Below are 14,919 nucleotides of genomic sequence, written 5' to 3'. Positions count from 1 at the left end.
TATAGATAAAATGTGCTTTAAAGTGTACATCATGTATTTATAACTAGACCCTTACAATCCAGCGAAGAAATAAAGGAAAACACCTTTAAATGTTATTTGTCGTTTTTTCAGGTTAGTAGTTTAACGCCGTTTGTTTTCGCGTCCCTGTCCCGTCCTTTAGCGCTGTCATGATTTCACTGGGTAATTTGTCGTTTATAAACCCCGTACACCCTGGCAAAAACGCAAAAACACACTTCAAATTTTGTGTTATCGTCGCATTACACCTTCCAAACGGTGTTTATTTCGTTTATTAATACAGTGTAAAAAGGGTAAGCTATAAACAAACAGCGTCTAAATCACTTTGCACTGTAGCACAGGCTGAAGAGCACTGCGACTGGGTCGCATGCATCACTGCAAAGAGCCTCGTGGGTGGCCTGGACACTTGTTACACTGCAAAACGACTTACTCTTAAAGACGATTCTCACTGACTACCCTGTAAAATTATTTTAACCGCGGGGTAAGATTAAGAGGAGCGCCGAATTCGCTCTCTCCGACGGGCCCTTAATGTCCCTCGCTAACCGAGTAGAATGCAGATGGTGCTACGAGTGGGGCAGCAGTAGAGCATAGAGTTTCTTACAATATACACTGGAGAAGAATCTGGCGCTAGCGTCTATGCGGCTCACATCACGGCCGTCTGTGTGGTCATTGACCGCCATTATACATTGCGCTCACATAAGTTTCATCATTGGCTTGGATTGAAACGTTTTAGTGACCACAAATTTAAGCAAAGTGCTACAAAAACGCGAATAGTGTGCAATTAGGTAAGTGGAAAATAAAAACGGGTTGTTTCAAAACGAAGGCAAAAGGAAGTAAAGCATATTTTTGCCGGAACGGATGTGCCTGCTAATCCGGTGGCCAAGGTTGTAGTTACGAACAAGGTTAATATTGGGGGGGACTCATTAGAGACTGATTTTATTAATTTTACCATTATTGCAAATAATAATTTGCTTGAAGTGTTTGGAAAGTTTTTTGAGAGTGCCTATTAAAACGTTGCCTTCGTGGTGAACCGGTGCACCGACCGCCAACTAGTTTAACAAGAAAACAGAAAACGTGGCGTAAACAGTCGTGCACGATGACAAGATAGGACGCAAACAAGCTCCCGTATCTATCGTATCCCCGTGTTCGTATCTCGTTTTCGTCGAAGTACGTTTTGTTTGTTCTTTTCGTGGGCTACAAATTTCTCGGCGGCATATTACCCGCTCAGTCATGCGTCCTTCGACTGCGGCATGAGTAACGTCAGGTGCGATCACGCACTGCCTGCTGTTTCACCGAACACGGCTTCCACAGAACAGGGAGGATTTCGGCTTCCTTGTAGCTAATGCATAGTGAAGGAAGCAAACCCCCAAAACCGCTTAAGAATCCATTTGTCATGCCAAGCCCAAGCCAAAAAGGAGGGTCTTCCCATGAACCCCCACGATGACACGGCTTACGAGGCGCAGTTTCCTCTCTAGTATACTTACTAGGAGAATCGCGCGTCCATCCGCCATCTTGAGTTTCAAATTGTGCGGGAAAGCCACCTGTCTTGCATGTACGAGCCGCCGCCGGGAGGAGTGGCGAGGAGCAGCCGGACGAAAACTGGCGCACGATAGTCGGCTGCTTATCAGCTCACCGGCCGCCGCTGCCGGTGCTTCCGCAACCACCGATGTTCAGTGAAGCAGGGGCGGTATTCTCGCAACTGTCCCTTTTGAAAACGTCCCTTTTGCGCCCCTTCCTCGTGACGTACTTCCGGTTAAGCAGTGAGCGTTGGCAGTAGGTTTATCGCGCTTGCGTTACGTCACTTCCGAGAGTTTGCTTTTAGCCAATCAGGGCTTGCCAAAAGGGACACTTTTGAAAGGGACGCAAAAGGGACAAAACTCGAGAATACCGCCCCAGAGCTGACTGAATATGGGGCCATGTGCGCAGTACTGAAAGCGGGGCTTCCTGTCGAACTGGAACCCGTGGCATGTGGCAATGAGACGCACAAGCGCACTGGAGCTGGTCAGTTCGCGGGGCGCGACGGCGAGGCGCATCCCGGCTGAAATTGTCGTCTGCTTCGGCGGCGGTTCGTTTGGCGCAGCTTGGCGTCTGTTGCGGGTCTACTATGCGCGGCTCGATTAGCTGGTTCGACAGCACCTCCTGGGAAACCGGTACCCGACGCAATGAAGCTGTCGTGGGGCAAACATATCTCAATGATTGGTTTTCAGGGCGCGAATACGAACTGTAGAGACCACATTCAGACATCTGGCCGCTATAGAAACACTACCATATCCGCACTTCGTGCCACGAATGGCACTACGTTCCCTAATTTGGCGAATCTGAATTCTGTTCTGTGCTACATGTATTACACATGCCGACAGAAGCCAACTAGTTGTGACAAATAGGGATTTCAAAAGCGCCTACTACCTTCTCGGCACTTGTAAACTATATACTTACTGGCCCAAACTCGGTATGAACACGCCGAATTCTTTCAGTATCTCTGCTGGTGTAGTTGTGGGGTGCAGCCCCGAGCTTGTTTGCTTCTCTTTTATGACTGCAGACGACACTATACCCATTGGACCACAGACGTCCATCAAAAATACGTCGGACATCCGGTGTCAGACATTCGGACGCCCGTCAGACGCCCGCAGGAACCCGGCGGACGTTTTACGGACATCCGTAGGATGATCCGATGCAAAGAAATTGCTCATCCTACGAATGTCCCGCAGACGTCCCAGCCGAATTTTCCGACATCCATCGGATGTTCAAAATCGGACATTTCCAAAACGAAATGTATAGGGGACGTCCAGGGGATAACAAAATGCGGATATTGGATGTCCGCCCGACGTCCGTTTCTAGTCCATGATTTTTCGAATCAGGGACAACCTGTACTCGCTTTAAGCCTCTGTGCTTTATTGGTAACATGCCCTGAAGCCCTACTCCAGCTTTAAGAATACTTGATACAAAAGCCCCTTCTGTAGCTTGTTTTGGCACAACCGTAATTATAAACGCTTGCACCATGCACTCTGTGGACAGACAACTCCACACCCTATTGATATTCGCCTTGCCAAGAGTCCGAAGATTGATGTTACAGAAGCATAATACAGTGGAACATTGCAAGCTTATCGTGACGACTTTTGAGTAAGGACTATGCATAAACTGCGGGCTGTTGTGTCAACATACATATGAATAAGTTGTAGTAGGCAGTTACCACCTCGGTAAGCAGGATGCTCCAACATGACAGCCCACAGTGTACACATGGTGCCGTATTGAAAAGTGGTTACAATAATAATTTTTGCAACTTTCCACTGTATTTGCTCCTGCAAACATCACTGCTACCAATCTTGCCAAGAAAAATATGAATAGGGTGGGGAGTTTTCGGTCCACACAATGCGTGGTACAAGCATTTATAATTAGGGCTTTGTCCAAACAAGCTACCGAAGGGGCTTTTGTATCGAGTGTTGTTAAAGCTCGAGTAGTGCTTCAAGGCATGTTCCCAACAAAACACTGAAATTTGCAGGAAGTACAGGCTCCCAAATTTACTAGAAAACTGAAACCTACACCATTAAACTTTACGAATCTATACGGAGTATATTTGGGATATTTCCATTAAATTGCTACGACAAAACTTCCAGCAATGCACATTAAAGGACAGAGAGCTAGCTTGAGAAATGTGAAGCATATTAACAGTTAAGCAGGCTGCTGAAAACAAATGAAACGAAGTGCCAAAGCTCGGAAATTCTTTATTAACGCTTTATACCCTCCAACGTAAGTACAACCTTTCACGTTCCCATCGCGCGTCATGCCAGGAACATCTTGGCTCAAAATTTTCCCGAACTCCTCGGTCAGCACCTGCAAAACAGAAAGCAACAATTACATGTTTCTTTTTGGGGCCACCCTACAGAAGAAGTCAAACGCATGTAGATTCAAACTTCATGGTTTACTTTGTTCTATATACGGCTACATTATTAGACACAAAAAAAATTTTTGGCCTGGCTTTGAATTATTTTGGTTGGATAGAATGTACAGCTAATATAGTGGCAAGCCAACAAATACCAATGATGTTAGAAGTACACTAGGGATACTTTACTGTTGTAGTTTTATGTCGCAACATGCTTCTGTCATCACTTCATGGCGAACTAATTTTTTGACTGTTGAAAACCTGTGCAAAGCCAAACGATAGCTGAAGCGAATAGGATTCGCAGTGCTTCGCTAGGTTCCCGCGATCTCAGTGACAAGCTGCACTGTCTTGCGCACTAGCATAAGCATTTTGCGGACACGGTACTGCAGAACACAGGCCTAGCCTAATTTATAAAAACGAAAAACTGCATACCTCGGTTACATCGAGCAAAGCTGTTCTATGCCCGCCGAATATCCTACAATATAAACAAACGTTTTCACCAACGCTCTTTGACGGCGTCTATCAATTATGAGGTGGGCGCGCTGTAGCGGAGGGCGCCGGATTAATTTTGACCAAGTGAGTATCTTTAACGTGCGCCTAAATGTTGTACACACAGGCGATTTCTCTTTTCGCCTCCATCAGAAAAGCAGCCGCCGCAGCCGAAAATCGAACCCGCGTCCTTGGGCTCAGCAGTACTACGCCATGGCCACTGAGCCACCCCGGCGGATATTGACGGATACGTGCATGCGCATACGGACAAGCGCATACGGCAAGCACGGCGAATATTTTAGTACACGCTTCATGCTCACGTTAGCAAAATGCGTTTATTTCGCCACGTTAGCCGGCATAAGCCACACTATAGTGCACCTCGGCGTAAACACTACGGCCGCGTCCCCTCTTCTGGGGTCGTGAAATCACCCCTCTACGGAAAACGCCCCGTACAGCTTTTTGCACGTTTCCTGACACCGTGCCTACATTTCACCTCAAGGCCGATGCATAAAGCATCTCTACAACGAGCTCACACATTAAAAATTCTCACAACCCTTTCCGTAAACGTGAGTGAACGTAAAAGTAGTCATTGCGCACACCACGTCGTAGGTAGCGCCGAGCTGAATACGAACGCTGGTATACTCAACGACTTTCTCTTTCAACGAAAGTACGCGCACGTACCGCTGATAGCTTTAAAGGAACAATTTAGCGCGCCTATGTTTTCGAAGAAAAGATGATTCCCTGAGCGCGTTTTTACACTGTCATTCAAAACGCGCTAAGCCCGTTATCTCTAACGCCGGCACAGCGTACGGCGTTTGCAGCACACGGAAAGCTAAAGACGATTTCCCCGCCCCCTCCCCACTCACCGGCACCTATAAAAATGTATAGAAGAAAGCCGCAGGGTTCCTTTCTCTCAGATAACCGAAGGCCGTTGGCGCTCCGCAACTCGCACACAAAAGCGAATGGCTATGTGGCTTGACCAGTGTTGGCTTTGCATCGCACAAAAGAAAAACAAAGAAAACCTTTAGCTACAAAAATACGTTTCAGCTTAATTATCAGCGAATCAAACAATACAGCGTTGTATATCAACCCAGCTGTTTTTATGTAACTTTAAAAGATCTGCCGTCTTTCGTCTTTTGAATTCGAAAATAACTACATAAAGTTGACTCGTTCAGCCCGCAAGAAGTGTTTTGTGCACAGGCCAGAAAGGCGCGAGGGTTACAGCTATTAAAATTGTTTTCTGAACTGACAAATCGTTTGCCTCCCGCTGCAGCCAGCAAGAATATAGATGACATAAATAAGTCGAGGCTAATTACGATAAGTTACAAACATGATCGACGAATATTGCTTCAATCGTACAGACGTACGATGGGCGTCCAGCAGACGTTACTGATGCGACCACAGTAAACATGCGTGCGCAAACGTAGCTCGGACGTCCGTCGGTCCAAATTGAACGGACGTTCACGTTTCCCAAAAAAATACATCCGAAGTACGTCCATCAGACGTCGAGCGCGGGACTTGGACGTTCGGCTGTAAAACTGTTACGCGTCTCACACAGCAAAGAAATGAGGCCCGGGTTGATGCATTCGATGCCCGCACAATATATTTATAAAAGAAAACCTCAAACAAACGGGATCATAGAAAATTAACAAGCACATGTCACTACACCAAAAAAAGCAAGCACTACTCACACTATCAAAAACCTACTCAAAAAGTTTCTATAACACATTGTCTATGCCAAATTCAAACAAATCCTACTCCCGGTACCTGGATGTACCCCGTGCAATGCCGATGACGTGGCCCAGTGGGTCGGTTGGCGTACGCGTTGCCGAATGTCGCAGCACGTCGCGATGGCACGTGGTGGTCTTCAGTCGTCCGGATGACCGTGGTGTGATGCCACGGGTTCCCTGAGCAGCACGGCTCAGCAGGAGGCCAGCAGTGCGAAGCTGCTGGTACTAGGTGGTTCCGAGCTGCCCACTGCCAAACGGTGCGATGCCACTGGTGCGTTGTGGGGCACGGCCCGACGGGTCGCCGGCGGTGCGATGCCACCGGTGCGCTCTCACAAAAGAGCGCTTTCAGGGCTCAGGTGACTCAATGGCGGTCCGCCAGCTCTCGTCCCGGGGGTAGCATAACAACCTGGAAGCCCCGATGCTCGACCCGAACTTGCCACCATTCCTCCCAAGACCTCGTTCCACACTCCCTACACCAACTTCGCTGTCCTCCTCTTCAGCTCGCATCGTACCGTGTGAGGCTCCCATTTGCTGGTCCAGCTAACCTCCTCCGCCACTTCGATCACCCTGTGTGTCTTCTACATTGGTCCCTTCTAAATCCTTCTCGCCATCCCGTACGCTGATTCTTCTTCTCTTCGTCTTTTCTTCCATCTTCTTCTTCTCGGGCCAATTCCCCTTCGGGTATGGGCTGGCTCTTCTTCCTTCTCTCACCCCACACCTTCTAACCACATGACAAAAACGGACGTCCTACGTATATCTGTGGCCCAACGGGTACGCATTGCATTATACGTACTCCATACCGCACTACTGTACAGTGCACTGCGCTGCTTAGAACTACATCCAAATCGTCGAACGCAGGTTGCCCCTTGCTGTAGGACACTCGTAAAACGTGAAATGGTGCTTAAAAAATGATTGGGGCTGTGTGGTTTTGAAGTCAACACTGAGATCAAATCACCTTAATCATTTGAATTGCGTGAACAGCTGCTGGTTTTATATAAAAAAGTTCGCACTAGTTGTGGGTAGTTCCAGACAACCACGTCAGGAGCACGAGGCAGGACGCTTCGAAAAATGTTACAGTAGCACGGCTCCACATAGTACCAAAACTTCTAAATACTTGCGACCCCTCAGCCGGTTGTCCAGCTGTTAATTAGGACACGGAGATACTACATGCAGGGAGCAGATTTGCATCGATACCACCATTAATAAGATGGCGACAGGCGTGGATTTCCGCAAATGTTACAAATTTAATTTAAATTAAAATATTTTAAATAAATTTAATTTTACGAAATCCACAAGAACTTCTTACGTTGCAATAAAGGTCATTATACGGCTTGGCCCTTTATTCTATATCAACCTTATTTTCACAATGCAGGTCATCAGAACACGTTGCTCAGCAATATATCTGGCGCTATCTGCTGGTTGCATCGACAAGATCGCACGAACGCACACTGAGAGTGAACATTGGACCTTAAGTTACGATTCGAGCTAAAGCAAAAATAGCGTTAGAAATTCTTTGCTCCTCTAATGACGCTTACAGCGCCTTTGCGTATTCATGTGCGAAAATATGTGAAAATTCATGCATCATTGCCGCACGCCTATGGAGACTGCGGACGTAAACGTTGTTTGTGTGCAAAAGAAACATAAATCATTAGGCACGCGGCAGGATAGCGGTCGAGCAAAAAAGGAGCAATTGTCGCGATTCGTCTTTGTGCCGGTAGCCTAATAAGTCTAGAGTGCATGTTGTTCTGTCGGATATTACTTTGGTTCATTTCTTGTTTGGTATTTAGAAATCGTCCTCGTGCGATTGCATCTTATATCTGCTGGGTTGGAGCAATATTTTTCGGGTCACCTTGCTTATTTGCGACCAATCGTTCTCTGATAAAGAAGCGATCGTCACGTATTTCGCGGTGTGCGATTACCCCACCGTTCATTGTGGCAGCGCCCCGTGATTTAGATTCCGCGGGCGTCTCGTGATAGAGCCCACAGTTTGACAGGCCTTTACGAGACATACATCGCGGCGAAAGAAAAGGTGCCGTAGAGGAGAGCCAATGCCGCCTGTATAATCATTGCCTAACGCGTGAGCGAAAAAATTAACCCCATCTTCCCGAAGGGAACGCTGAGTAGATGCGGAGGTGCTGACGCTTGCTTGCGCCAACCCACTAACTGAAAGGACTGTTGCTTCCATCAGACTTCATCGGAAGAACGGAGTGGAGTCAACCGCAACAAGCTCTGAACTGAACGCGTGCAGCGCGCTACCCGATTTACATTCAAGGTTGAAGGAGAAGAGACGAGAGGAGGAGAGATGCGCAAGCGCCGAGCATGCGCCGCGAAAGCAGAAGCGAGAACGCGGGAGAAGCGAAAGCGAAGTGCACGCAGCTGGTACGAGAGAAGTGGCGGGAGTATCGCGCAGCTGTGGGAGAGAGGGAAGGAGGAGACTTGCGCATGCGCAGTGTGAGTGCGGACGCCGACGCGGGACATTCCCAGACTATAAGATGCTCCGCATCTAAAATGGCCAGTCACTCACTCTCCTGTTGCTCTCTCCTACCCTTTCCCGCTCCGTGGCCTTTCTTCGTGCGTTCATGTTCACCGGCGAGCGCCGCTTCTCGGAAACTATGCACAATAGTTTCTTTAGCATTCCCCACACGGCGCTCCTACGCCTTCTTGTTTTTCACCATGCCTGTCTGTACTGGTGTGTCGCTGATTAAACCGCCGTTGTCGCAGAGCAAGATCACTTGTGCTGGCGCAGGCTGATGCCGGCTTTGTGCGCTTATCTACTTGGACCACGGGCCCCGAAAGTTTCTTAGTGGTGCACCCACCCTCTCTCCCCTCTGTATTTCGGTCTTGATTTGTCCTTGCGGTTCGCACTCCGATTCGGGACGCACTTTTAAAATTCCGGACTCTTCTGTAGAAGCTCCCGGACAGCGTGGTGGGACCCTCAGTTGCCTATCTTTTTTGTTTTCTGTAATCTCCGGAAATTTACAAGCACGTGGCATTTTTGGAAAGTAATGCTCCAAGTGAGCGCCTGAACAAAAAAAATGTGCACGCAATTTTTTCTTCCCTAAATCGTCTAGAGAGAAAAACATCAGTAAAATATTGGCTGCACCATCCGAAAATATCGGTTTTCTGTTCGCTATATGTCTGCCCGAAAATTATGTTTTTACACTATTGAGGTTCCACCTCCATGAGTTATCTTTGGAGAAATGCAGCAAGTATGAAGCGAGTGCCACGTTGAACGAGATCCCCACTGCGCCTCAGAACTATCGCCCCGTCGCGGCTAAGATGTGAGCGAAACGGCTTTTGAAACCCAGCAGGCAAGCTGACAGACACACGCCGTAGAAGTGGGTGCAGCGTTCACGACTCGCAAGCAGTGACGTAGGGCGCGAGATGTCCGCCGGCGCGTGCCACGTAGCGGATGAGTGCCTGAACTAAGCGTCCCTACCCTTCCCATTGAAAAGTGCGCGACGCATTAGGCAATGTTTATGCAGCCGGCTTTGGGAGAGCGAACAAGGGGAGAGCAACGTATAAAGTCACAGCGACCAGAGGAATGTGAGGGAGGAAGAGAGCAAAGTGAAAGGCGGAGACATTGTCGGCCCGCGCAAATAATTTTTTTCTTGGCCACAGTCGGCGCTCCTCTTTATCTTACTCCGTGATTTACACCCTTTTAACACGAAAGTGTTTTACGCTGGGGTCCAACAAGATCTAACTGACGTGATAACCGCCACGAAAATTACATCCATACAAACTTCGATTGACGCAGCGGCGTCCGGATTCGATCCACGAAACGCACTCCCGACCTTGCTCCATGCTCCCGACTACGCTATGAGCAGACGCGTGAATAGGGCGACAAACGCGCCTTATCTAGGAGAGGCGCCGAGGCGCCGACATTTGGCGCCTTAATAGGGAGTTTTAGCTGGCCGTTATTGACGCTCCGCTATGCTCCCGACGGCCCTCTAAGTACAACCGCAGCGTCAGCGGCAGAAGGGCTTTTAGCTAAGCGATAACCGTATCTCACTCGACGGGGAACAATTCGCGTCACTGGTCGTGCCCTGTGCGTGTGCAAACAAAGACGTCACCGCAAAGTAAAGATACGAATTGGAATTTGGTCACTCAGTACCAAGTTTAGTGCCTTGTTTCACATTTTTAATACAATGTAGTCACTTACACAGTATAATGGTTCTAAATTATTTTAAAGAAGCCGATAAACTTTGGAATAGCCAAGACAAGGCTGTCTTTCTCGGTGCTGCATAGAAACAGCCCCACGCTTCGGTCGACGTTGTTCGCTTGCGTACTAAAGCTTGTTAAGGAGTGTGGTACCTTTGCCTATTCGGAAGCCCTTTAGCGACTTCGTCGCTCACGTTTCAACCAAAGAAACGGAGTTCGCGGGAGCGCGCTCGCATTGCGGGGCAGCCATGTCGATATTTCGCACGGTAACTTAAGCTGCCGCGACGGTCTGCTAAGAGGCCCCGGTTAGCGTAGCGGGGCCCCGCTCTCGTATCGCTGCTAGCGCCTTGGCGCGCCACGCATGCGCAATGGCGCTCCCGCTGGCTATCGGCGCGGAGCGAGCCGTCGGAAACAGTAAGCTAAAACTCTAATTACGAGGCCTACGTGTACGGGTGACGCCGACTTGCTGTTGTGGCGCTCGTGTCGTGAAGTGACGCGACCAAACGATTCGCTGATAACTCGTTCGGTTTCGTTCGCACGGACGGTTTGCGACTGCCTGTGGTTTCAGTCGGATTTGCGTAATTCTCCGACGCCTGCAATCGAGTGTCCAACGTTTATGCTTCTAACCGTGCCATACAGACGAGGTATAAATAGCCACGTGCAAGTTCATAAGGACGTACAATAAACATTCAACTGCTCCTGGGAAGGCACATTTCACTTTCGTGTTTTACCAGTTCCTATGGAAGAGGGAACAACCACATTTTTATATCAAGGTAACGCTCCACTCGTACCAATCGCGAAACGCTTTGGCCACTCGCAGATGGTAGATTTGCTGAACCTGGAAGTGCAAGGGGTGCTGGACTCAATGGCCTTGTCATTCTCCCTGTCAGTCAGCGCACCGGAGCCCGCCAGGGCGGGCTTCTACCAACTGGTGAGTCAAACCACTTCGGGATGGTCGGCGTTTTATTAACACCTGTGTTTTTCGGCACAGTGATTGTCCACTGATCGCGCACTGATCGAGGACAATATGTAGCCTCAAAATGGCTTTGAAGACGAAAATGCGAAGGGGTTCAATAAAATAGGTTTGGCGGTACTAATAATGATACCGATTCTAACGCAAACCTCAATAAACCTACATACATAAAGCAGTGACGTATTTCCAAGCACTCTTCGGCGACGTCTCAATGACATCACAAAATCTTAGTGCAACTGGCGGCCGTCTACAAAGCCATCGCCAAGAACATTACTACAGGCAATTGTAGTAGGGCCTCTAGTGTCGTTTGATGGCATTGCTTAAACGTTAACATACAGTAAGCACACTAAGATGCTGTTGTCTATGTACAGGCAATTGTAGTAGGCCCTCAAGTGCCGTTTGATGGTATCGCTTGATCGTTAATGTACAGTAACCACACTAATATGCTGTTATCTATGTACAGGCAATTGTAGTAGGGCCTCTAGTGCCGTTTGATAGCATTGCTTGAACGTCAACGTACAGTAAACACACTAAGATGCTGTTATATATGTACTGGCAATTGCAGTAGGGCCTCTAGTGCCGTTTGAAGGCATCGCTTGAACGTTAACGTACGGTAACCACACTAAGATGCTGTTATCTATCTACAGGCAATTGTAGTAGGGCCTCTAGCGCAGTTTAAGGCGTCGCTTGAACGTTAACGTACAGTTTCCACACTAAGATGGTGTTGTCTATGTGGGAAATCTTTAATAGCCTGCACATCCATCTCTGTATGGACATGCGAGAGACAAGTACAGTAAACTATACTAAAACTAGCAACATCAGCTGAAAGAGACCGTTTCCAGTTACCACCGCTGTAAACAAACGGTGTTGTTTTCTCACAAAAACGAGACAAATAGACAAACCGCACTAGTCACCTGAATTAAGCCTAATTGCATATTAAAATTTAACACAAATTTCTCTCCATAACGTCTCAGAAGAAAGTCACGTAGGCGGATCACATACACGTTATTTGCTGAGAAATTAAAAAATAAGTAAATAAAGCTGGCGTTTCTCTCACCCGCTTCATTTTATTTTCTTCGGGACGTAGCCATTGTCACAAAAGAGGAGCGAAGCCCTGATGTGGTCTAGAGCGTAAACGCTAGCATCGGTAGTTTTTGCGTCTCCAAGTCGCGGCCGACAGTCCGACAAAGGCAATGCTTTGCCGGCCAGGGAGGCAGGCTAGGATGTTTATGATTTTTCACCGCAGGAATGAGAAATGCCTTTCATTGATTATGAGGTTTGACGCTCCGACTGTAAACAGGCTGTGAGGTGTGCCGTAGTGGAGGGCTCCGGAATAACTTTAGCCACCTGGGGACCTTTAGAGTGTGCCGAATCCTCGAACACACACTCGTTTTATTTTCCTCCGTCACCAGAAACGTGCCCGCCGCGCCCGGGAATCGAATCCGCATACTAGGGCTCAGCAGCACAACGGCTTAGTCACTGAGCCACCGCGACGGGTGAGAAACGTGTTTAGATACTTGAGCTGCCGGCGTGCCTGCTTACACTGGCGTCACAGACCCCATTGAGCGGGCTGTGGGTAGCGATGGCTTCGGAGAAGCCGCTGATGACGCCATCAACGCCGTTTCCAATATCAAGCGCAGCGTCCTGGGCTACCGGCTAGCGCCGCCGAGGAAGGCGCCTTCACTTCGCCTCCTCTGGCGAAGATACCACCTCTTATCTTCTCCTGCTCGGCGCAAACCTAGTGGAAATATGCGGTTATCATTGCTGCCGTGCTTAGTAGGCTGCGTTGCCCGCGTCGCAAAAAAAAGGCAGAGCGACGGCGTGCGTCGCTGTCTTTTTTTCTAGTCTTTCATTATCGGTTTATGAACGGCGGTTCGCAGAAAGCCGAAAAAGGACAAGGTTGGATAGGTCAGCTAACCACATGCAGTAAGTTCATTTCACTGGGGGTTATGTTAACGTGGCCACTTCACCCATTGCAATATCTTAAATGAAGTGTTACTATTCTTCTACTACTCTTGTCATGTGTGCGGAGAACGGAGATTAGAGGGTCAGGCGGGTCACTTAACCTTGCTCCTTTTGCCGCTTCTAATGAAGGGACTTCAGCTGCTGTTGCGTCTTGTTGCGAGTTGTAGCGACCGCAGTCTGCTGGTAGCGGGGCCGGTCGCCGTCGCTTCGTCGAGCCAGGACTAGGGGAGCGCTTAGAGCAAACTCAACGGGTTTATTTACATTTTTACAGTCAGTTGTCGAGATGAAGACAGAAGACAGCTCTTGGCGGGCCGCAGCACGCCCTTTTTGTTGACCCCCGATCCCTAGTTCCCTAGGTTGGGGATCCCCATACAAAACAATGCGGACCAATGGTGAGGTGTAAGTTCCTCGCTGTGAAGCACCGCCCTCGGGTAGGGACACGCCTTTCAGGTATGTCGACAGATGCACGGCACACACACACACACACACACACACCCTTGCCACTCGTCAGGAGCATCTAGTCGGGGTTGCTGTAGTAGAAGGGGAAGAACGGAAGACGCGCGAGCGCCTCGTATCTTTTTGGTGTCCGCCGCGCGCTGCGTTCCCACGGTGGGGTTCTCACACATACTTCCCAGGGAGCTAACAAGGTTCGTGGAATCACTCGGAAGGGTTAATGGCTTGACCATTGCCATGCCTTCTTCGCTGTGCTGCCGACGCCACTGGGTCCCATTGTCCGGTCGTCGCCGTCTGGGCTTTCACGCGCACACGCGTTCAGTTGCTTAGGCCGGGGGACGAGCGGCGGCTCCTTAATCCCTTTTGGGCAACAACACTAAACACCGCTCAAAAACCGCTGTCAATCAGTGGCCGCCGCCGCGGTGTCGGCTTCCTTTCGTTTCCGTCGACAAGCGGTGGGGAGGTCGACCGGCGGGTGACTGACCCGCGCAAACATGGCGCCGGTGAGTCATAACAGCTCCTCCGCCGACGGGAAGATCTCGGACGTCGTGTAGTATCAGCTGCTCGACGGGAGAGATCACAGTAGCAGCATTCTTTCAGCACCATTGAAACCACAAAGACCAACCTCCCGAACCAGCAAGAGCCGGCAATGAGTTTTCGGCAACCAGGCTGCTCTTTCAAAGGTGCTACAATGCACCTACGCTTTTCAATTTTTTTTTTCATATGGCAACCACACCAATACTCTTGCTCACAGCTAAAAGCTTAGACTGAGTTACTCACAACACTACTCAAAACCATTACTGAAAACGTTCCTCAACTGAAAATAAAAAGAACGCGAAAGAAAAGCTAGAAGTACATCCAGGCACTATACTAGAAGGCTCTGCTTAATGTGTCAACATTGGCATTGGCAGAACCCTTCTTATACTTCACAGTGAAGTTAAGCTCCTGAAGCGCAAGGCTCCAGCGTAGTAGTCGCGGATTCTTTCCCGACATTTGCGAGAGCCATGTCAGCGGGCAGTGGTCAGTGACGAAGACGAAAGAAGTTCCGTAAAGGTAGCAGGCCAATTTTTGGGTGGCCCACACAATGCAGGCACATTCTTTTTCTGACGCACTGTAGGCCTCCTCGCGAACTGAGAGTTTCCTGCTGGCGTGCAGCACCGGGTTCTCGTTCCCGTTCTCATCCTCCTGGCAGAGTACTACTCCTGAGCCTCTGTTGCGGGCATCGCATTGCACAGTCAAGGGACGATCATAGT

The 14,919-nt window shown here is 49.0% G+C and overlaps 1 protein-coding gene across 2 annotated transcripts in view; it reads left to right on the top strand.

The window, feature by feature from the left end:
• Nucleotides 1-14,919, top strand: part of LOC144152334 (endothelin-converting enzyme 1-like) — a 126,023-nt gene that overhangs the window by 26,792 nt on the left and 84,312 nt on the right. The window contains exon 3 of one of the 2 annotated variants that reach the window (XM_077683599.1): nt 11,096-11,206. In XM_077683599.1, coding sequence (XP_077539725.1) covers nt 11,096-11,206 — 111 coding nt within the window. Of the gene's footprint in view, nt 1-11,095; nt 11,207-13,038; nt 13,175-14,919 lie in introns of those variants that run through there. The other variant, XM_077683600.1, reaches the window with a different exon arrangement.

The sequence above is a fragment of the Haemaphysalis longicornis genome, unplaced genomic scaffold (assembly GCF_048455015.1).
Source record: "Haemaphysalis longicornis isolate Haplotype H1 unplaced genomic scaffold, Haemaphysalis longicornis Haplotype H1 scaffold_9, whole genome shotgun sequence".
In the NCBI taxonomy this organism is placed as follows: Eukaryota; Metazoa; Arthropoda; class Arachnida; order Ixodida; family Ixodidae; genus Haemaphysalis; species Haemaphysalis longicornis.
The sequence above is the reverse complement of the archived record's forward strand: the minus strand, read 5'-3'. Positions and strand labels throughout refer to the sequence as shown.